The sequence below is a fragment of the Salmo trutta genome, chromosome 5, assembly GCF_901001165.1.
Source record: "Salmo trutta chromosome 5, fSalTru1.1, whole genome shotgun sequence".
In the NCBI taxonomy this organism is placed as follows: Eukaryota; Metazoa; Chordata; class Actinopteri; order Salmoniformes; family Salmonidae; genus Salmo; species Salmo trutta.
In genome coordinates this window covers 23,516,079-23,538,847 of record NC_042961.1, presented here as the reverse complement: position 1 = coordinate 23,538,847, position 22,769 = coordinate 23,516,079, and the positions used below count along the sequence as shown (strand labels likewise).

The following is a 22,769-nucleotide window of genomic DNA, read 5'->3' as shown; positions in this document are numbered from 1 at the left end:
CCATGTGTGTGAATGGGGGGGTGTATAGGATGAGCCTTGACTAGAATACGTTATATACAAATGAAGTTTGTAAAACAGTATATAAACATTATTAAAGTGACCAGTGTTCAATCACTATGTACATAGGACAGTAGTCTCTAAGGTGCAAGGTTAAGTACCGGGTGGTAGCCGGCTAGTAACAGTGACTCAAGTTCAGGGGATTCAATTCAGCATTGAAAATAGGCGCAAGTTTAAGTTTGTTCCACCTGAGAGTGTCTGACCACAAGTGAGAGACCACTATGATGACCCACCAAATGCATTTGATGGATCCTTTTTGTCTTCTTCCAATGCCTCTTAAGCGGAAAGTAATACAAAAATAACAGAAAGTAATCAGATTACGTTACTGAGTTTGGGTAATCAAAAGTTATATTACTGATTACAATTTTGGACTGGTAACTAGTAACTGTAATGGATTACATTTAGAAAGTAACCTATCCAACCACACACACACACACACACACACACACACACACACACACTTCAATTCACTTTATGTGAAAAGTTTGCAACTTTCTGCCCAAGACTCAGCTCTGGGATTTAGAACCAACAACCTAAATGGCAAATAGCCCATACTTTTGACTACAGATATTAATGGACAATTCACAGAGGGTTTTGTATCCTTCTCTATCAGTTTGTTTTTCTTCCTTTCTCTCATCCCTGGGGACTAGCGTGGTTCTGTGTGTTGTATTTGTGATCTCCTCACTTCTCATTTATCTCCTAAGAGGGGAAACAAAACACAGGGAGGGTGTATAAGGGCTCCGTAAAACACACATAAAGCCTTCCTCTCTCTGCCACTGGTTTGTCACAGGCTGTGTCTTCAGGAAGGAGAGTGTGTGGATCTCACTGAAGTCTGGACCTGTGCCACACACACCACCCACATACTCCTCTCACAAAGCAGGATCTCTTATATGCCTGGTAACTCTGCTAAATCACCTACACATTTCATCAGCACTCCCTATTAACTCATTACATACTGCTTAACAGCCTTTTGGGGCGATTCCACGCCGGCGGGAGTGAAAAATATTTTTGGCAAGTCTCACATATATATTTGATTGGGAGGAAAGATGTTTGACATGCTTTTTACATTTGTATCACAAACCATTTAAGAATAATCATGATGAAAGTGGCCATTTTAGGCCGTTTTAGACCTATACATGCCTCCTGTAAGGCCTTATGGTCTGTGATCTGTACATGACACAGAAACATCTTGGTGTCATTCTACTCCTTATAGCAACATTCCAACTGGCGGCCCACTCTCCATTTTCAGAGCCAAAATCTTATAAAAATTTAAAAAAATGTTTTATTGTTGGACATAAGACTGTAAAAATCACCAGCAAATCTGCTCCAAGTGATTTTAATTTGTGAAATCTGTTTGTATATAAATGTAAGCAAGGTTTGAAATTATGTTTTAGTCAAATATTATAATATACATCCATCAGATGTAGTGATCATAACATAGTAGCCATATCTAGGTATGTGGTGTGCCTTTTGCCTCTCGGTAGGCTTGTCATTGTAAAAAAAATGGACTTGCCCAGTTGAATTGACTTGCCCAGTTAAATAAAGGTAAAAATAAAAAATAAAATGAGGAGCAACCAGACACTGCACTTGACATTTATAAAATTGCTTATTCCACATACTAATAAGCATGCCCCCATTAAAAAGAAAATAACAGCAAAAAAAAATGTTAAATCCCTGTGGATTGACAAGGAATTGAAAAATTGTATGATAGGGATGAGGCAACAGGAATGGAAAATAAGTCTGGCTACATAGCCGATTGGCAAACGTACTGTAAATTGAGAAATCATGTGACTAAATAGAATAAAAAGAGGAAGAAACTACTATGAAACAAAGATAAATGATATGAAGAATGATAGTAAAAAGCTTTGGGCCACCTTGAATGAAATTCTGGTCAAAAAGACGAACTCGGCTCCATCATTCATTGAATTAGATTGCTCATTCATCACAAACCCACTGATATTGCCAAGTACTTTAATGATTTTTTCAATGGCAAGACTAGCAAACTTAGGCATGACATGCCAACAACAAATTCTGAACCTACACATCCATGCATAACTGACCAAATTATGAAAGGCATCCATTATAACTTAGAATTCTGTAAAGTGAGTGTGGAATAGGTGAAACAATTATTGTTGTCTATCAACAATGACAAGCCACATTGGTCTGACAACTTGGATGGAAAATTACAGAGGATGATAGCAGAAGATATTGCCACTCCTATTTGCCTACAGGAAATCTAAGCCTACAGGAAAGTGTATGCCCTCAGGCCTAGAGGGAAACATAAGCCCTTACGCTACCCAAGAATAGCAAAGCACCCTTTACTGGCTCAAAACAGCCAACCAATCAGCCTTATACCAACCCTTAGTAAACTTTTGAAAAAAAGTGTTTGACCAGATACAACGCAATTTCACAGTAAACAAATTAACATCAGATTTTCAACATGCTTTTAGGGAAGGGCATTCAACATGTACGGCACTTACACAAATGACTGATGATTGGCTGAGAGACAATTTATGATAAAAAGATTGTGGGAGATGTTTTGTTAGACTTCAGTGCAGCTTTTGACATTATCCTTCATAATCTGCTGCTGGAAAAACGTATGTGTTGTGGCTTTACATCCCCTTCAATACCGTGGCTCGAGAGTTACCTGTAACAGAACACAGAGGGTGTTCTTTAATGGAAGCCTCTCTAACATAATCCAGGTAGAGTCAGGCATTCCTCATGGCAGCTGTCTAGGCCCCTTACTTTTCAATCTTTACTAATGACCTGCCACTGCCTCCGAGTAAAGCCTGTGAACGAGTAAAGCCTATGTATGTTGATGACTCAACACTATACACGTCAGCTACCACAGCAAGCGAAACCACTGCAACACTTAAAGAGCTGAAGTCAGTTTCAGAATAGGTGGCAAGAAATAAGTTGGTCCTAAATATTTCAAAAACTAAAAGCATTGTATTTGGGGTAAATCATTCACTAAACCCTAAACATCAACAAAATCTTGTGAGGAATAATGTGAAAATTTTGCAAGTTGAGGAGATTAAACTGTTTTGAGTAACCCTGGATTGTAAACTGTCATGATCAAAACTTATTGATGCAACAGTAGCTAAGATGGGAACAGGTGTGTCCATAACAAATAGCTCCTCGCTCTTCTTAACAGCGCTATCAACAAGTCAGGTCCTGCAGGCCCTAGTTTTGTCACATCTGGACTACTGTCCATTCGTGTGGTCAGGTACCACAAAGAAGGACTTAGGAAAAATTACCCAGAATAGGGCAGCACAGCTGGCTCTTTAATCTACACAGAGAGCTAACAACAATATATATATATATATATATATATATATATATATACACACACATATACATACACACACGTCAATCTCTCCTGGCACAAAGTAGAGGAGAGATTGACTTCATCACTACTTTGTGAGAAGTACAGGCATGTTGAATGCACCAAGCTATCAGTTTAAACTACTAGCACACAGCTCAGACACCCATGCATACCCCACAAGACATGCCACCAGAGGTCTCTTCACAGTCCCAAGTCCAGAACAGACTATGGGAGGTGCACAGTATTACATAGAGCCATGACTACAAAATATCTGTTTGGGCTTTTTGCAGTCTACAAACTATTTGTAATTATTTTCTGGCCCCCTGACCATCCACTCAAGAAAATAAATTGTCCCGCGGCTGAATGTAGTCGATGATCCCTGACTTATAGTGTGCTCTAACATATGGCGTAGGTCTAGATTCTGAAATACACATATTCACATTAATTTATTCAACATTCAAAATATGAGCATCTCAAAACTATCCTTTTTGATTTTGTTCATTTTAAAAGGCATACTGTTTGGAACAATATACTCTACAACAGCCATACTCAACTGGCGGACCGGGGTCCAGATCTGGACCCAGAACGGGGTCAATACGGATAGCTGGTCCCTACTTAGGAACTCATTCAGGCTTTTAACTTACTGATGTTGAGAGGTTTAATAGTAGAATGCATAAGGTTACATTTCTAAATTTGTTAGTGCATGGGCAGTTTTCCTCTTGTTAAGTCATTCACTGACAGACCTTAGAGAGCTATTTTTAACCTGTCAGAAATGTCCTGTTGATCACCTACTGGCAATGTTAGCTAGATGGGTAAGTTAGGCTAACCAGCTATTTTAAGATTGTAGCCATCATGTCCAGATTACATGCCTAGTGGCCTCGACCTCCAGGGGGCCCCCGTTGATATGGTTGAGTCACTCAGGTATCATAACACACATAAGACATGGCAAAATGTGCAGAATTGCAGGGAATGAGCTTTAAAATGGCTAAATGTTCTCTACGCCAACAAGAGGGGTGGGAACAGTTTGAACATATTTGGATCGTGAGGTGGGGGTTTGTTACTACGCCAATAAATGACAATATCCAGCCGGACCTTTGCCAGCTAGAAAAGTTGAGTTCCCTGCTCTACAAGTACATCAAATGTCCAGAGCGGGGTCTCTGCAAATTATGAAGTTTTTATCCATTTTATGAGCACCACCAACACAGTGAATGGTAAATGGATTTAAAAAGGGAACTCCATCTGCTGGTGATTTGCTGAATGTGCAATCCTAAAGGAGGGCTGTGATTGGTTAACGACCTATAATGTACATTCTATGTATAAAATGGGTCATATCATTAAAAGTACCAGAGAGAGAACTCTGGAAATGTAGTGCGTTTGAAGAGTATATTGTTACAAATCCAATAATAAGTTAAATCAAAAAGGGTCAGTTTGACATTCATATTAATGTTAAACAAATGTAGGTGAAAATCTGTATTTCAGAATCTAGACATACTCCATATGTTAGAGAACACTATAAGTAGTATAATAACACCAAGATGTTGTCTGGATCATGTACAATTAACAGATCATTATGTCTTACAGGAGGCAAGTATAGGTCTAAAATGGGACTACAATGGCCACTTTCATCAGGATTTTCTCAAAAATGGTGTGTGATACAAATGTAAAAAGCATTTAAAATTATCCTTCCTCCCAATTCAGTTTCTATGTGAGAATTGCCAGAGCATTCTGAGATACCAAAACAACTTTCTGCTCCTGATAGTAAGGAATCACCCTCTTACCTAATCTGTGTTTGTTGTTTATAATGTCCCAGTAGTTGCTCAAACTGTTTCCTGGTCCTCTTTCTTTGGCCCACGGTCTCTGTGTATGGACATCGTTTTTGATGGGTTATTATTAGTATATGTGTGGTTGCAGGAATATTAAAAATCAACAGGAGATCTTGGATCCTCACAGGAATATTAATCCATAGTAGATAAAGGTCTTCACAGGAGTATCAATCTACAGCTGATGCACGTTTCTCGCACAAATACTTATGTGAAGCATATACAAATCCTTCCAGGAATATAAATCTAATGCAGATACAGGGCCCAAAATGAATATTAATCAAGAGTAGATAGTGTTTTTTACATGATTATATTGCTAAAGCAAATGCATATGTCCATGAAAATATTAATCCAAGACAGATATGGGACCATACAGAAGAATATGCCACCATTAGTTCCCTGTCCTACCAGGTAGATAGGTTTTTTTTATGAGATCTCGGTATCTGTGCTATTACAGAGACGGTGCCTTGTGTTGCACGGCAGACGCTGCAGGCACTGGCTGGTATTTATGGACATTTCTCACTTGCTGATAAAGTGTCAAGCGCCGAGTCCAACAGGTGCAACAGCAATTCCACCTTATCTTCCCTCTCCCCCAGCCGACGGGCTGGCTTAGCATGTTTAACATGCAACCCGGGTCACCATCCACGCCCGGAGACCCCAAAGAGACAGGGCAGGAAATTAATCTTGGCACCTTGTGACAACCCCCAATATTTCACTGTGCAACATAGTGCATGTATGAAGAAGGTTTGTTAGTTCTGCCGACTCTACAGTTCCAGTGTGTGCGATAGTGTTTGCTTGACAGGGTGACCCCGACTGAATCCCCTTGGAGGGAGGACAAGATTGAGTCTTAGGCTCCCTCTCTAAGGGGGTAAGAGGTTATCAGAAAGACAGGCTCTAAGGTTTCACTGTTGCTGTTGGAAATACTACCGTAGGCAATAATCATGAAAATTATGAACAGAAAAACTTTGTCTCACACTACATGTCACTCAAAGAAGTTAGAGCTCCCGACTACTCAAAAATGGTCGAGAGAGGAGGGTGACAGAAGAGAAATGAAGGAGCCAGAGATATATAAAGAGAAGGAGAAAAGGTAAAGGGATATTATGCAGATGGCTAAAGTTACCTTTAAAGAGTAAATGCTCTGAGTGAATGTTAAAACGGGGATATTCCGCAGGGTTTTATGTCTTTGAACCCTGTAATATAGTTGTGCGCTAAAACCTCATCTCAAAAGAAGGTTAGGTCTTTTTTTGGCTCCGGCTTAGTTTTCTCAGTGTAAAGCTGCCGCCAGCCTTCCTAGCACAAACTCTTTATCGGATTGGCCAATCTTTATTTCAAACTCAGCGGTCGCCGCCTTGCAACTTCTCTCCTTTCATCCATGTCTTTTGGACAAGTGTGCTTTGGCTGGGCTGTTAAAAGTTATTTAAAAATGGAAATGGCATTTGTGGGTGAAGTCTGACCTTTCTGTCAAATCTCCTGTCTGCAGACGCTCAAACAGTGATGATCGCCTGAACAAACAGACTAGGAATGGCACTTGGCAAATGGGCCACAGGGTGTTTGTCCCTCTCTCACACACACACATACACACACACACACACACACAATTCCATAGCCAAGGCTAAAACATACTCACTCTCAAACACCTGCTAAACATAGAAAGAGACATCCACTTTACAAAGCCACATCTGGCATTGAGAAGAAAGGGTTTGGATATCAAAGTGAACAAACTCCAACATAAGTGTTCCTCTCTTGTGAGTAAGAGAGAGGAATAAGCAAGGCCGGAGAAGAAAGGGAACAGGCAAAGATGGGGAGAAAAACAGTTAGACGTGAGGGGCAATAGTAAAGAGAAGAGAAAGAGAGAGAGATAATTTGGTATAGAGCAGACCTAACCCACTATTAAATTAGTCAAATATCTCAACAGAAAAAAACTTTTGTGTGTGCTACCTACAGTTGAAGTCGGAAGTTTACATGCACTTATGTTGGAGTCATTTAAACTTGTTTTTCAACCACTCCACAAATTTCTTGTTAACAAACTATGGTTTTGGCAAGTCGGTTAGGACATCTACTTTGTGCATGACACAAGTAATTTTTCCAACAACTGTTTACAGACAGATTATTTCACCTATAATTCACTGTATCACAATTCCAGTGGGTCAGAAGTTTACATACACTAAGTTGACTGTGCCTTTAAACAGCTTTGAAAATTCCAGAAAAGTATGTCATGGCTTTAGAAGCTTCTGATAGGCTAATTGACATCATTTGAGTCAATTGGAGGTGTACCTGTGGATGTATTTCAAGGCCTACCTTCAAACTCAGTGCCTCTTTGCTTGACATCACGGGAAAATCGAAAGAAATCAGCCAAGACCTCAGAAAAAAAATTGTAGACCTCCACAAGTCTGGTTCATCCTTGGGAGCAGTTTCCAAACGCCTGAAGGTACCACATTCATCTGAACAAACAATAGTAAACAAGTATAAACACCACGGGACCACGCAGCCGTCATACCGCTCAGGAAGGAGACACGTTCTGTCTCCCAGAGATGAACGTACTTTGGAGCAAAAAGTGCAAATCAATCCCAGAACAACAGCAAAGGACCTTGTGAAGATGCTGGAGGAAATGGGTACAAAAGTATCTATATCCACAGTAAAACGAGTCCTATAAATCGACATAACCTGAAAGGCCGCTCAGCAAGGAAGAAGCCACTGCTCCAAAACTGCCAGAAAAAGCCAGACTACGGTTTGCAACTGCACATGGGGACAAAGATCGTACTTTTTGGAGAAACTTTCCACTGGTCTGATGAACCAAAAATAGAACTGTTTGGCCGTAATGACCATCGTTATGTTTGGAGGAAAAAGGGGGAGGCTTGCAAGCCGAAGAACATCATCCCAACCATGAAGCACGGGGGTGGCAGCATCATGTTGTGGGTGTGCTTTGCTGCAGAAGTGACTGGTTCACTTCACAAAATAGATGTGTCATGAGGAAGGAAAATGATGTGGATGTATTGAAGCAACATCTCAAGACATCAGTCAGGAAGTTAAAGCGTGGTCGAAAATGGGTCTTCCAAATAGACAATGACCCCAAGCATACTTCCAAAGTTGTGGCAAAATGGCTTAAGGATAACACAGTCAAGGTATTGGAGTGGCCATCACAAAGCCCTGACCCCATCCTACAGAACATTTGTGGGCAGAACTGAAAAAGCGTGTGCGAGCAAGGAGGCCTAAAAACCTGACTCAGTTACACCAGCTCGGTCAGGAGGAATGGGCCAAAATTCACCCAACTTATTGTGGGAAGCTTGTGGAAGGCTACCCGAAACGTTTGACCCAAGTTAAACAATTTAAAAGGCAATGCTACCAAATACTAATTGAGTGTATGTAAACTTCTGAAATAAATCATTCTCTCTACTATTATTCTTACATTTCACATTCTAAAAATAAAGTGGTGATCCTAACTGGCCTAAGACAGGGAATATTTTCTAGGGTTAAATGTCAGGAATCGTGAAAAACTGAGTTTAAATGTATTTGGCTAAGGTGTATGTAAACTTCCGACTTCAACTGTATATCGGCCCAATAGAATCCCCATACTTTAACGATGACAGCTTTTTCGTCCTAAAAGGGGAGATCAACAATTTCCAGGCTCAGGGACATGTACTAGTCTGTGGTGACCTAAATGCCAGAACTGGACAAGAACCCGACACCCTCAGCAGACAGGGGGACAAACACCTACGTGGAGGTGACAGCATTCCCTAAACCCATATGCCCCCTAGACATAACTACGACAACATAATCAACAAAAACAGCTCACAACTCCTGCAGCTCTGTCATACGCTGGGTATGCACAGTACATAGTCAATGGTAGGCTTCAAGGGGACTCCTATGGTAGGTATACCTATAGCTCATCTCTTGGCAGTAGTACTGTAGACTACTGACCTCAACCCAGAGTCTCTTAGAGCGTTCACAGTCAGTCCACTGACACCCCTATCAGATCACAGCAAAATCACACTCTAGTTGAACAGAGCAATGCTCAAATCATGAGGCATCAAAGCCAAAGGAACTGAATAATATTAAGAAATGCTATAGATGGAAGGAAAATAGTGTGGAAATCTACCAAAAAAAACTATTAGGCAACAACACATTTAATCCCTTATGGACAAAATGGTTTGAGGAAGATTGCAAAAACCAAAGAAAGAAATTGAGAAACCTATCTAACGAAAAACAGAGACCCAGAAAACCTGAGCCAACGACTTCACTACGGTGAATCAATAAACACTATAGAAATACAGAGAACATAGACAAACAGAGAGCGAGAAAGAAATAGCTCCCTCTATCAGTGATGGAGGGTTAGTGACCTTCCCCAGAGCCCCATTACACAGTGGCCTGTGTCCTCCTGGGGCAGTGTGTGTGCCTGTGACAACAGAGCTCTGATTCCATCTCCCCCTCGCTGCAGCCTGGGAGCAGCCACAATCCATCACTGACAGGCCCCTCACACAGTCTTACCACAACTAGCACCTGCGCGCACACACAGACAACACAGTTCGACCACAACTCACAATCTTACCACAACTCATACAGTCTCTTGCCAGAACTCAATAGTGCAACTGACTTACATTCACACAAGTTTACCTGCACAGGGAAGTGAGTAGCCGACATCTGGGTGGTGGATGAATTGTCGCTCGTTGAGACGGGTCACACAGTACATGTGGAAGCAGTCTAGACAAATGACATGGCGGTCTGGACACTGAGACACCAACACTGGACTCCTACAGAGTGGACAGACACATTTCATACCAATGAAGAGTCATTGACCTGAAACAGATGTAGACAGATGTATGTATGTATGTATGTATGTATGTATGTATGTATGTATGTATGTATGTATGTATGTATGTATGTATGTATGTATGTATGTATGTATGTATGTATGTATGTATGTATGTATGTATGTATGTATGTATGTATGCATGCATGTATGTATGTAAAACTTATTTTCCCTTTTGTACATCACTACAACACTGTACATAGCCATGACATGCCTCTATCCCTTTGAAACTTTTGTGAGTGTAATGTTTACTGTTCATTTTTGATTGTTTACTTCACTTTTGTTTATTATCTATTTCCCTTGTTTTGGCAATGTAAACATGCATTTCCCGCGCAGGTGCGTGTTTTGTTCTATCACAGGCCACAGGGGTGATTCATTTAGTGCGGGAGGCAGGGGAAAAGCAGCAGTGCGACACTGGAGGTCTCAGAGGAGTTCTGACATATCATGGCTGCTACAAAGACAGAGGGGCCAGGGATACTGAGCGAGAGCAAGTGAAACCGTTCACGACTGACACACTAACATCGACGCAGGTGAGTGTGATCTCTCTCCCTCTATATCCCTCTTTCCCTATATCCCTCTTCTGTTCCTCACCTGTTCTCCTTGTCCCTCTATCACACGTCTCTCATTCTTGCCCTCTTCTCACAGACGTCTCTCCCCAACATCTCCACTTGACTTTATGTATCGCTTCACACTATTCAATTGCAAATTACATAAATGACCCAATTAACTGACCTGGTTGAGTAACACCTAAATAAATTAAATAAACTAAGCCAGTCCAACCTCAGCCAGAGAAATCCTTCAGACCTCCGCCTCTCCTAGATCGAACTTGCTTGCATACAGCACCTACTGTACATATTATTGCACTCAAGAAGCCTAGCAACCACCCACCCACTCACTCAGCCAAAGCACATCTTGTTACTTCTGAAAGTATGCGAAACGGAGCACGGAGGGGTAGTTCTCAGACGCATACTTCGTTCATACACATTTCAAAGCATGCATCAACGCAAGCTTCAACTGAAATATTCCCAGGATTGTTGACGTAATATGATGCAACCACGTAACAAACAATGTAATATTTCCTGAAAAAAAATGGTGGCTGGTTTTGAGCTGAAGCGATAGAAAATGAACTCTGACTTCGAGAATGAAAAGTTGCCTGATTACAATACTTTATCTTAATACGTTAATAAATAAATGCGGTGTTAATTTTGGCATGTTTAACTGCCTAGAATATCCATACAGTGAGGGAAAAAAGTATTTGATCCCCTGCTGATTTTGTACGTTTTTCCACTGACAAAGAAATTATCAGTCTATAATTTTAATGGTAGGTTTATATGGACAGTGAGAGACACAATAACAACAAAAAAATCCAGAAAAACGCATGTCAAAAATGTTATAAAATGATTTGCATTTTAATGAGGGAAATAAGTATTTGACCCCTCTGCAAAACATGACTTAGTACTTGGTGGCAAAACCCTTGTTGGCAATCACAGAGGTCAGACGTTTCTTGTAGTTGGCCACCAGGTTTGCACACATCTCAGGAGGGATTTTGTCCCACTCCTCTTTGCAGATCTTCTCCAAGTCATTAAGGTTTCGAGGCTGACGTTTGGCAACTCGAACCTTCAGCTCCCTCCACAGATTTTCTATGGGATTAAGGTCTGGAGACTGGCTAGGCCACTCCAGGACCTTAATGGGTTTCTTCTTGAGCCACTCCTTTGTTGCCTTGGCCGTGTGTTTTGGGTCATTGTCATGCTGGAATACCCATCCACGACCCATTTTCAATGCCCTGGCTGAGGGAATGTGGTTCTCACCCAAGATTTGACGGTACATGGCCCCGTCCATCGTCCCTTTGATGCGGTAAAGTTGTCCTGTCCCCTTAGCAGAAAAACACCCCCAAAGCATAATGTTTCCACCTCCATGTTTAACGGTGGGGATGGTGTTCTTGGGGTCATAGACAGCATTCCTCCTCCTCCAAACACGGCGAGTTGAGTTGATACCAAAGAGCTCCATTTTGGTCTCATCTGACCACAACACTTTCACCCAGTTGTCCTCTGAATCATTCAGATGTTCATTGGCAAACTTCAGACGGGCATATATATATATATATATATATATGCTTTCTTGAGCAGGGGGATCTTGCGGGCGCTGCAGGATTTCAGTCCTTCACGGCGTAGTGTGTTGCCAATTGTTTTCTTGGTGACTATGGTCCCAGCTGCCTTGAGATCATTGACAAGATCCTCCCGTGTAGTTCTGGGCTGATTCCTCACCGTTCTCATGATCATTGCAACTCCACGAGGTGAGATCTTGCATGGAGCCCCAGGCCGAGGGAGATTGACAGTTCTTTTGTGTTTCTTCCATTTACGAATAATCGCACCAACTGTTGTCACCTTCTCACCAAGCTGCTTGGCGATGGTCTTGTAGCCCATTCCAGCCTTGTGTAGGTCTACAATCTTGTCCCTGACATCCTTGGAGAGCTCTTTGGTCTTGGCCATGGTGGAGAGTTTGGGATCTGATTGATTGCTTCTGTGGACAGGTGTCTTTTTTACAGGTAACAAGCTGCGGTTAGGAGCACTCCCTTTAAGAGTGTGCTCCTAATCTCAGCTCCTTACCTGTATAAAAGACACCTGGGAGCCAGAAATCTTTCTGATTGAAAGGGGGTCAAATACTTATTTCCCTCACTATAATACAAATCAATTTATAACATTTTTGACATGTGTTTTTCTGGAATTTTCTGTTGTTATTCTGTCTCTCACTGTTCAAATAAACCTACCATTAAAATTATAGACGGATAATTTCTTTGTCAGTGGGCAAACGTACAAAATCAGCAGGGGATCAAATACTTTCCCCCCCCTCACTGTAGACCGCAGGCTAACTGACAAAGAATTGATAACTAGCTACCTACCTACGAAGAATTCGTAGCCAACATTGGCCAGCTACCTTTCATAACATTAGTTGTAGGTCATTTTGTACATGTTAAACTAGCTGGCTATCTAGATTAACACGATTCACATATAGCTGGCTGACAATTATGAAATTGCGTTTGCTTTAATGTAGTTATCTTGTGTCATCTGTATTAGTTAAAGGTAATGCAGTAGCAGGAGAGTGCGCAGAGCTTCTCAAATGTACAATTGCATGCATTCTCCACACTCTCGTCCTCCCAAGAACGTTTGCAAGAGAACGTCCTCGGGGAACGAACTCAGAGCATGAGACTGAGGAGCATGGTAGTATGCATATTGAGAAACGCCCCCGGTATTAGTCTCACAGTAGTAACTCTGCGACTGTGGTTTACTCATCCATTTGCCCTTTTAAACAAACCAAGGAGCTGATTGTGCTAAGTGGCTGCAGCAAGGCGAGAGGAGCGCCGGGAAAAACAAAGCTTCACTCAGGAGGGTAATTGTACGGCCCCACTTCAATCACGCTCGTAGCGGCGAGTCCTTGATTTGAGACGAGGGCATCTGTGATTGGGCTCCATTGTATCGGTTGTGGGCAGCAGGTGACGGACTGGCCCTCCCTTCTTTTGTCCTCTGTGGGTGAGGCAGGGACAGTATGGCCGCCGTCATCACAGGGATGGGGAGGCTGACCTTCATCTGTTATATGCCACACTGACAGAATCACAGCTTTGTTTGTCTGGAGCCACTGATTGTAGGAGGGAGAGACTGCAGGAGGGAGAGACAGGGCCAGGGGGGTGCGTCTGTCTACCTGCCTGCAAGCGTGTGTGTGTGTGTAAGCCCAAGTCGGTCTATTGCTTTCATGTTAAACATGCTGTTTACATTAGGCCGATATAGAGGCTGCACAGACAATATTGTACACGTACTTACATGATATCTGTGCAGGCAATGCATGGGACATCCCGCACATTGGGCATGATGAGGTCCAGGGCCACAGATGTGTCATCATCAGAGGTGGGGTGGGCAGCACACTTCAGGTAAAACTCCTATGGAAGGCAGATAAGAGACTGAGGTACATGATGTTTCAGGTAAAACTCCTATGGAAGGCAGGTAAGAGACCGAGCGAGGTACATGATGTTTCAGGTAAAATTCCTATGGAAGGCAGGTAAGAGACCGAGGTACATGATGTTTGGTGGAGGTGTGGTCGTGTTAAGAGATTGTAATTCCGTTGTGGTGGCAGTAAGGGGGTTTTGAGGTGGTTGTGGATAGTTCACTAGTCTTACCGCTACTCCGCCAAGGCAACCCTCTGATTGACAGACGCCATGGATACGCTCTGGGAGGAGGACATCGTCCCAACATGACGGGCCCTGGGGGGAGGGAGAGAGACTTTTTACTTTAATGGGACTTCCCCATTACACTAAAAACACCACATTTACCCCGCCCCACCCACCATACACAAAAACGTATTGCATGTCACCACAACCTCCACACACAAACCCATTACACAGTATACAACACAGTACAATACAATACCACATTACAACTGTAGAACCCCCCCCCCCCCCCCCCCCATAAGCCCCATACCTCCTGAAACATCTCCACACTGTTAATCATTTTTATAAAACTCAAATCCAGCCCATGTCCAACTTGGCCTGGCCAAACAAAAACAAAAAGTGAAACAAAACACATTTGGCCCTTTCACTGCTTGAAAACCTGAGCCACATCACAAACATCTCCACAGAGAAGACCACCCCCAACCTCACACACAGACAGTCCAAAAAAACTAATAACTTATTGCACAATACGGACACCCCGCCCTGACTCCGAGGTCAACCCGAGCCAACCAGCTATTGGTGGCCAGGGCTCCATGTATTACCCTCCAATGGAGGTCCCCTGACCAGACTTCTCTTTTACTGTTAGCCTAGGCAACAGTTAGCCAAAAGCAACCGGGATAACACCCTGGAAACAACTGCGCTCTGTCTGCTGTTCTGATTGGTCAAAAGAGTAGAGCATTTTTTTTCTTCAAAATCCGAATAAAAATATATATTTTGAATGCCTATGCCCACCTGCTGTGCCAACTCTTGGGGGGGGGGGGTTCCACCCTCAACCCCCTGGCAGCCGTAGGTCAGCTATCCTGCTGCCATTAAAAGTCCCTGCAGGGTGGCTGAACGAACAGACCTTAAAGGGATCTGTGGGTTGTGGAAAATGGGCTCCTCCCATGGTCCAGGCGCCACACCCCCCTCGTGTGGGCCTCAGCAGCTGCCAGGCCCTCAGTACTGCAGTGTAAAAGTCAGAGACCCCCGTTGTGTTCAGCCTCTCCGGCCTCATGAGGAAGAGCTGCCGGCCCAGCCCGCCCGCCCTCAACAGAGCACACGCTGGTTCAGACAATGATTGCTTGGTGCATCCTTATTGTTTTGGGATGATTTCCCCCCCCCCCACCAATCCTCCTCTGTTCTGCCTGCACGCCACTCATTAGCATAAGCATTTAAACATTCTGACAGCGGCCTTAATAAGCCTCTGAAAAGGTTAAGAAAATCATTACTCCCTGTTGGGTGGGAGGAAGCAGGGGGAGAGAGGGAGGGGACCCAGTGTGCCTTGGTGGTGGGGCATGAGATTGCACACACGCACACACCTGCTCAGAGACAGCCAGGAAAGGTCACACAGACCCCTGATGTGTCTACGCACCACACACACAAACACCCTTGAATATGAATGATTAATGAATCATTTAGAAACCCGCCCGTCTCTCTTCCTCGCCCTCTTTTTTTTCCGGCGGGGAAGCGGATTCAACGTCTCCGTCTCGCAAAGTTTTCATTCGATTATTGTCCAACTTACAGGGTTTATCTCTGCGCCAGCTGTGCTGATCTCACAGCGTTGACCGAGCTATGCGATCGGTGGGCAGAAGAGGGACCCCCACTCGATTGGCTAAACTGATTGGCCAGTTGAGGACACCTGTGCTCACCTCAGTTGATCTATTACAGTCCCTGTGTCACACTGAACAAGCACAAAAACACAGCCTTTTTCTAAAAGCATCGGGCACACACACTGAGGGCAGCATGCTAATTAACACCTACTCTGATACCAGGCTCAGGAACAGGGACCCACTGTGAGCCTCATTTCCTGTCTCCTACACTCTCACCTAGGTGACTGAGAGGCCCCCCCGGCTATACACACACACACACCTATGTGACTGACAGGTCGGTCTCAGGAGCAATCATTTTCTCCTAGATGTATGGGGTCAGGGAGGGTTGGGTGCAATGGAGTCTGTGAGGCTGTGGTTGTGAGAGATAGCAGTGTGAGTGGCAGTTTCAGCTGGGCTGCGGTCAGGTATGGAGAGGACAGTGGTCAGAGGGGAAAGAGTGTTACTCTGGATACTCTGGGTCATCTGGGTATGAGAAGGGAAAGGCGATTTGAAGGGACTGACTGGGGTCCTATCCAAGCTTGAAGTACTGTAGGTAATCACCAGCCCTGGCAGGAAACTGGCACGGAGAGTGGACAATGTTGCCATGGTAACAGTGGACAAACAGGTGTCACTCAGTCGTAGTCTAAAGAATGGCAGGATCCTTATTGTGGGAGTCCTGCCCATTCACACACACACACACACACACACACACACACACACACACAGAGAGAGAGAAGTCCCATATGGACCTGAGGTAAATATGGCCGCAGGCTGAACAGACAGGCAGAGTTAGAGTCTACTGTCACTGTGGAGATGTGACAGATTTCCTCCGTTTGAGGAAAAAAAACAATAACGGTGTTATGCAATAACAAAGGAGGGGATAGATGGAGGGTAATGTGGGATTATTGTTCGCTGTGGATCTACCGGTCTAAGCTCGAAGCCATTGTGCGTAGATAAATACACATTTTACTCAGATGAGCAACAGAAAGGATTCACGGCGTGGAAAAAATGTGACTTTGTTGTACTCTGAGAAACAGCGTATCTTAAAACGCAGTGCCTCTTGTCAGTGAGAGTTGCTCCGTGGCAGTGGCTCTTGGCTACGGTATTGTAGTCTTCCATTCTTGCTTGACATACCCGGCTCAAGGTGAGGGTTCCCTGCTTGCAGGCTCTGCAGCGCACGCGTAGCTTCCCCGGCTGGATGGCCTGGCACACACTCTTGCAGTACACATAGAAGCTGCTGTGAGGTCTGGGCTCTGTATGGGAACACAACCACACATTCTGTCAGCGGAGAAACAGTAGCAGATTGTAGCAAGGCTGAAATGAAGCCAGTGCGGACTCAGCAAATGGTGACTTAGGACATTTGATGGAAGAACATATGAGTTGTAAGTGTACTATGCCCTATATCGTGCAGTACATAAACATCCATTGTATTTCACGGTCCTCCTTAGTTTGAATAGATGGACGCTAAGACTTTCGCATTATGCGAGGACGATGACACAAGGACAAGGGACATCTCTAGTCTGTAGTCTGTCTTGCTGCAGCCCAGAACACAGACACACTGATCCAATTAGCGGAGAGAAGCAACCAGACGTCTTGGTGGCAGATGATTTAGTAAAGAGAGGAGGACGTGTCCTGCATGCCTCATTTAAAGTCACCACACAATACAGGCATCCATTCACACACACACACACACACACACACACCGAGAGAGACCAGGAAGAAACAGCATTCTCATTAGAGCTAAAAGCATGGGGGGCGCTGGAGTGGGCCGCGCTACCTTGACACGATTCCCAATAAAATGGGGCGGAGTGGCTTTAAGCCTTCGCATGTCTAATTTATGTTTCCTGGGAGAGAGGTCTCCATTATGGTAATGACTTTACAGGAGGATGGGGGGAGAGCCTGATGATCAGAGGGGGCAGATAAAGGAGACTTTATGGTGGGCTGGGTTGAGAGACAGGCGAGTGTCGGAGGGTAGGCAGAAGGAGGCGAGTGTCGGAGGGTAGGCAGAAGGAGGCGAGTGTCGGAGGGTAGGCAGAAGGAGGCGAGTGTCGGAGGGTAGGCAGAAGGAGGCGAGTGTCGGAGGGTAGACAGAAGGAGGCGAGTGTCAGAGGGTAGACAGATGGAGGGTAGACAGAAGGAGGCAAGTGTTGGAGGGTAGGCAGAGGACAGCTTTAAAAAGGTTTGCCTTTGGAGGCGGGATACAGAGGCCAAAGCCAATACCTGTATATATTTCCATTTCCCACAGATGTCTGGAGACCGACTGCTGAATCCCAATCAACCGTTTAGAAGGCTGCATTCAGGGAGCAGTTGTACTGTTCAAATAGGGCACGAATGTCAAGGCCACAGAGCCACTTCTGAGCTCCCTGCGTGTTCATGCACACTCAAATAAAACTTATTACTGTGTCATTTTCTATGCTTTTAGAGTTTATGGAATACCAAACAGCCAAGACACACATACAACGAGTGTACAAAACATTAGGAACACCTGCCCTTTCCATGACAGTGACCAGGTGAATCCAGGTGAAAGCTATGGTCCCTTATTGATGTCACGCCCAGAATTCTGCTCCTTTTATTCTCTGTCCCCAACGACCAGTTTTGCTAGCCTTTAGCCGTACCCTCATCCTACCTACTCCTCCTCTGTTCCTCAGGTGGTGTGGAGGTTAACCCACTCTCATTTGTTGACTTCTGTTATCGAAAAAGCCTTGGTTTCATGCATGTTAACATCAGAAGCCTCCTCCCTAAGTTTGTTTTACTCACTGCTTTAGCACACTCCACCAACCCTGATGTCCTTGCCGTGTCTGAATCCTGGCTTAGGAAGGCCACCAAAAATTCTGAGATTTCCATACATAACTACCACATTTTCCATCAAGATAGAACTGCCAAAGGGGGAGGAGTTGCAATCTACTGCAGAGATAGCTTGCAAAGTTCTGTCATACTTTCCAGGTCTATGCCCAAACAGTTCGAGCTTCTAATTAAAAAAATGTATCTCTCCAGAAATAAGTCTCTCACTGTTGCCGCCTGTTATAGACCCCCCTCAGCTCCCAGCTGTGCCCTGGACACCATATGTCAATTGATTGCCCCCTATCTATCTTCAGAGTTCGTTCTGTTAGGTGACCTAAACTGGGATATGCTTAACACCCCAGCAGTCCTACAATCTAAGCTAGACACCCTCAATCTCACACAAATTATCAAGGAAACCACCAGGTACAACCCTAAATCCATAAACATGGGCACCCTCATAGATATTATCCTGACCAACTTGCCCTCCAAATACACCTCTGCTGTTTTCAATCAGGATCTCACCGATCACTGCCTCATTGCCTACATCCGATATGGGTCCACTGTCAAACGCTCCCTAAAACACTTCTGCAAGCAGGCCTTTCTAATCGACCTGGCCCAGGTATCCTGGAAGGGTATTGACCTCATCCCGTCAGTCGAGGATGCCTGGTCGTTCTTTAAAAGTAATTTCCTCACCATCTTAAATATGCATGCCCCTTTCAAAAAATGTAGAACGAAGAATGGATATAGCCCTGGGTTCACCCAAGACCTGACTGCCCTTGACCAGCACAAAAACATCCTGTGGCGGCCTGCAATAGCATTGAATAGTCCCCGCGATATGCAACTGTTCAAAGTTTTGGGACACTGTAAAGTCCATGGAGAACAAGAGCACTTCCTCCCAGCTGCCCACTGCACTGAGGCTAGGTAACACGGTCACCACCGATAAATCCATGATAATCGAAAATTTCAATAAGCATTTCTCTACGGCCAGCCATGCTTTCCTCCTGGCTACCCCAACCCCGGCCAACAGCTCCACACCCCCCGCAGCTACTTGCCTGAGCCTCCCCGGCTTCTCCTTCACCCAAATCCAGATAGCAGATGTTCTGAAAGAGCTGCACAACCTGGACCCGTACAAATCAGCTGGGCTAGACAATCTGGACCCTCTCCTTCGAAAACTATCCGCCGCCATTGTTGCAACCCCTATTACCAGTCTGTTCAACCTCTCTTTCATAGCGTCCGAGATCCCTAAAGATTGGAAAGCTGCCGCGGTCATCCCCCTCTTCAAAGGGGGTGACACTCTAGACCCAAACTGTTATAGACCTATATCCATCCTATCCTGCCCTGCCTTTCTAAAGTCTTCGAAAGCCAAGTTAATAAACATAACATTGACCATTTCGAATCCCACCGTACCTTCTCCGCTGTGCAATCCGGTTTCCGAGCTGGTCATGGGTGCACCTCAGCCACGCTCAAGGTAATAAATGATATCATAACCGCCATCGATAAAAGACAGTACTGTGCAGCCATCTTCATCGACCTGGCCAAGGCTTTCGACTCTGTCAATCACCGTATTCTTATCGGCAGACTCAATAGCCTTGGTTTCTCAGATGACTGCCTCGCCTGGTTCACCAACTACTTCGCAGACAGAGTTCAGTGTGTCAAATCGCAGGGCCTGTTGTCCGGACCTCTGGCAGTCTCTAAGGGGGTACCACAGGGTTCAATTCTCGGGCCAACTCTTTTCTCTGTATATATCAATGATGTCGCTCTTGCTGCGGGTGATTCCCTGATCCACCTCTACGCAGACGACACCATTCTGTATACATCTGGCCCTTCTTTGGACACTGTGTTAACTAACCTCCAAACGAGCTTCAATGCCATACAACACTCCTTCCGTGGCCTCCAACTGCTCTTAAACACTAGTAAAACCAAATGCATGCTTTTCAACCGCTCGCTGCCCGCACCCAACTAGCATCACTACTCTGGACGGTTCTGACCTAGAATATGTGGACAACTACAAATACCTAGGTGTCTGGCTAGACTGTAAACTCTCCTTACAGACTCATATCAAACATCTCCATTCCAAAATCAAATCTAGAATCGGCTTTCTATTTCGCAACAAAGCCTCCTTCACTCACGCCGCCAAACTTACCCTTGTAAAACTGACTATCCCACCGATCCTCAACTTCGGCGATGTCATCTACAAAATAGCTTCCTCTACTCAGCAAACTGGATGCAGTCTATCACAGTGCCATCCATTTTGTTACCAAAGCCCCTTATACCACCCACCACTGCGACCTGTATGCTCTAGTCGGTTGGCCCTCGCTACATATTCGTTGCCAGACCCACTGGCTCCAGGTCATCTAAGTCTATGCTAGGTAAAGCTCCGCCTTACCTCAGCTCACTGGTCACGATAACAACACCCACCCGGGAGCACGCGCTCCAGCAGGTATATCTCACTGGTCATCCCCAAAGCCAGCACCACCTTTGGCCGCCTTTCCTTCCAGTTCTCTGCTGCCAATGACTGGAACGAATTGCAAAAATCGCTGAAGCTGGAGACATACATTTCCCTCACTAACTTTAAACATCAGCTATCTGAGCAGCTAACCGATCGCTGCAGCTGTACATAGTCCATCTGTAAATAGCCCATCCAATCTACCTACCTCATCCCCATATTGTTTTTATTTACTTTTCTGCTCTTTTGCACACCAGTATCACTACTTGCACATCATCATCTGCTCATCTATCACTCCAGTGTTAATCTGCTAAATTGTAATTACTTCACTACTATGGCCTATTTATTGCCTCACCTCCTCACGACATTTGCACACACTGTATATAGACTTTCTTTATTTCTATTGTGTTATTGACTGTACGCTTGTTTATTCCATGTGTAACACTGTGTTGTTGTTTGTGTCGCACTGCTTTGCTTTATCTTGGCCAGGTCGCAGTTGTAAATGAGAACTTGTTCTCAACTAGCCTACCTGGTTAAATAAAGGTGAAATAAACATTTAAAAAAATACAAACTTGTTAATTCCACTTCAGATCAGTGTAGATGAAGGGGAGGAGACAGGTTAAAGAAGGATTTTTAAGCCTTAAAACAATTGAGACGTGGATTGTGTATGTGCACCATTCAGAGGGTGAATGGGCAAGACGTATATACTCAGTGTATAGTCACATGCGAACACACACCTGTGTGCTCAGGTTCTTCCCTGGCTCTCTGCTCGTCATCAGTTTCCAGTATGACGGCCAGGCCGGTGGAGGTAGTGGGCAGGCGGGAGGAGGTGAGGTCCAGGCGGGTGAGGCTGTCCACCCCTCGACCCAGACGGTGCTGCAGGGCCAGGTCAGAGCACCGGCCCGACCCCGGGGGAGGCAGCACCACGTGCACGGTACTCTGCTCTGGGAGGTCATAGCCCTGTAGGTCAGGTACACAGACAGAGAGAGAAAGACAGTTATTTAAAGCTCGGTTTAGCACATGTAGATCGTCTGTCTATATACAGTTGTCACATTGTAGAACACAAACCTGTTGTCAGATTGACTGTAAACCAGCCATAAAATGAATCACATACCACTGCAGTAAATTTAGATCAGAACACATCAAAAATGCCTAAAGATATGATCATACAACTACGGATACATTTTTCTTAAAATAAATCTGTTTGGGTACATCTCTGTCTTATAATTTCCAAAACAGCTGCTGTACCATTTCAGGGCAACACGTTTTCAATCTACCCCAAAATTCACAATTAAAAAGTGTTTTGTTCAACGTGTCACTGAAATGATATGCAAATCCATCAGTCATATTAGATCTAAACCCTCCATTGATGCAGAAGTAGGCTAAACAAACAGGGTCTGGCGTTAATCACTGACGATAGCTTACTCTCCTGGAAAGCTTTCAAGTTTCATTTTTGAAGTTTGTCTCCCTGAAGTTTCTTTGTACGTCTCAGTGTGGGAGAAAAAAAACATAATTTTTTTTAAAACTCCCCTGTCAAAAACCATAGTCGGGTAAACAACAACAGGAAATGTTTGTTTCAAAAACACCAGCATTTCACTGGAGGAGAACTAGTGAGCTAACAACTAAGCATAATCAAATCTCCCATGCAACTCAGGTGATTGGGTGTGAACGAAAATATGAAAAGAGAAACAGTTCTGAAAGGTGTGCTTGTGTCACCAGCTGTCAAAGCTTTATCTTAAAGTGTTA

The 22,769-nt window shown here is 44.3% G+C and overlaps 1 protein-coding gene and 1 long non-coding RNA gene across 2 annotated transcripts in view; both read right to left on the bottom strand.

Annotated features, from left to right (window-relative positions):
- Positions 1–22,769, bottom strand: part of prkn (parkin RBR E3 ubiquitin protein ligase) — a 95,159-nt gene that overhangs the window by 45,103 nt on the left and 27,287 nt on the right. Inside the window, exons 3-7 of the mRNA XM_029753054.1 lie at positions 21,761–21,983; positions 16,931–17,049; positions 14,178–14,261; positions 13,825–13,940; positions 9,814–9,950 (exon numbers count right to left, since the gene is read on the bottom strand). Coding sequence (XP_029608914.1) covers positions 9,814–9,950; positions 13,825–13,940; positions 14,178–14,261; positions 16,931–17,049; positions 21,761–21,983 — 679 coding nt within the window. The remainder of the gene's footprint in view (positions 1–9,813; positions 9,951–13,824; positions 13,941–14,177; positions 14,262–16,930; positions 17,050–21,760; positions 21,984–22,769) is intronic.
- Positions 514–5,821, bottom strand: LOC115193912 (uncharacterized). The gene is made up of 2 exons (XR_003878256.1): positions 5,161–5,821; positions 514–756 (listed from the first exon to the last, which is right to left on the bottom strand). It is a non-coding gene; the product is annotated as an uncharacterized LOC115193912 (long non-coding RNA).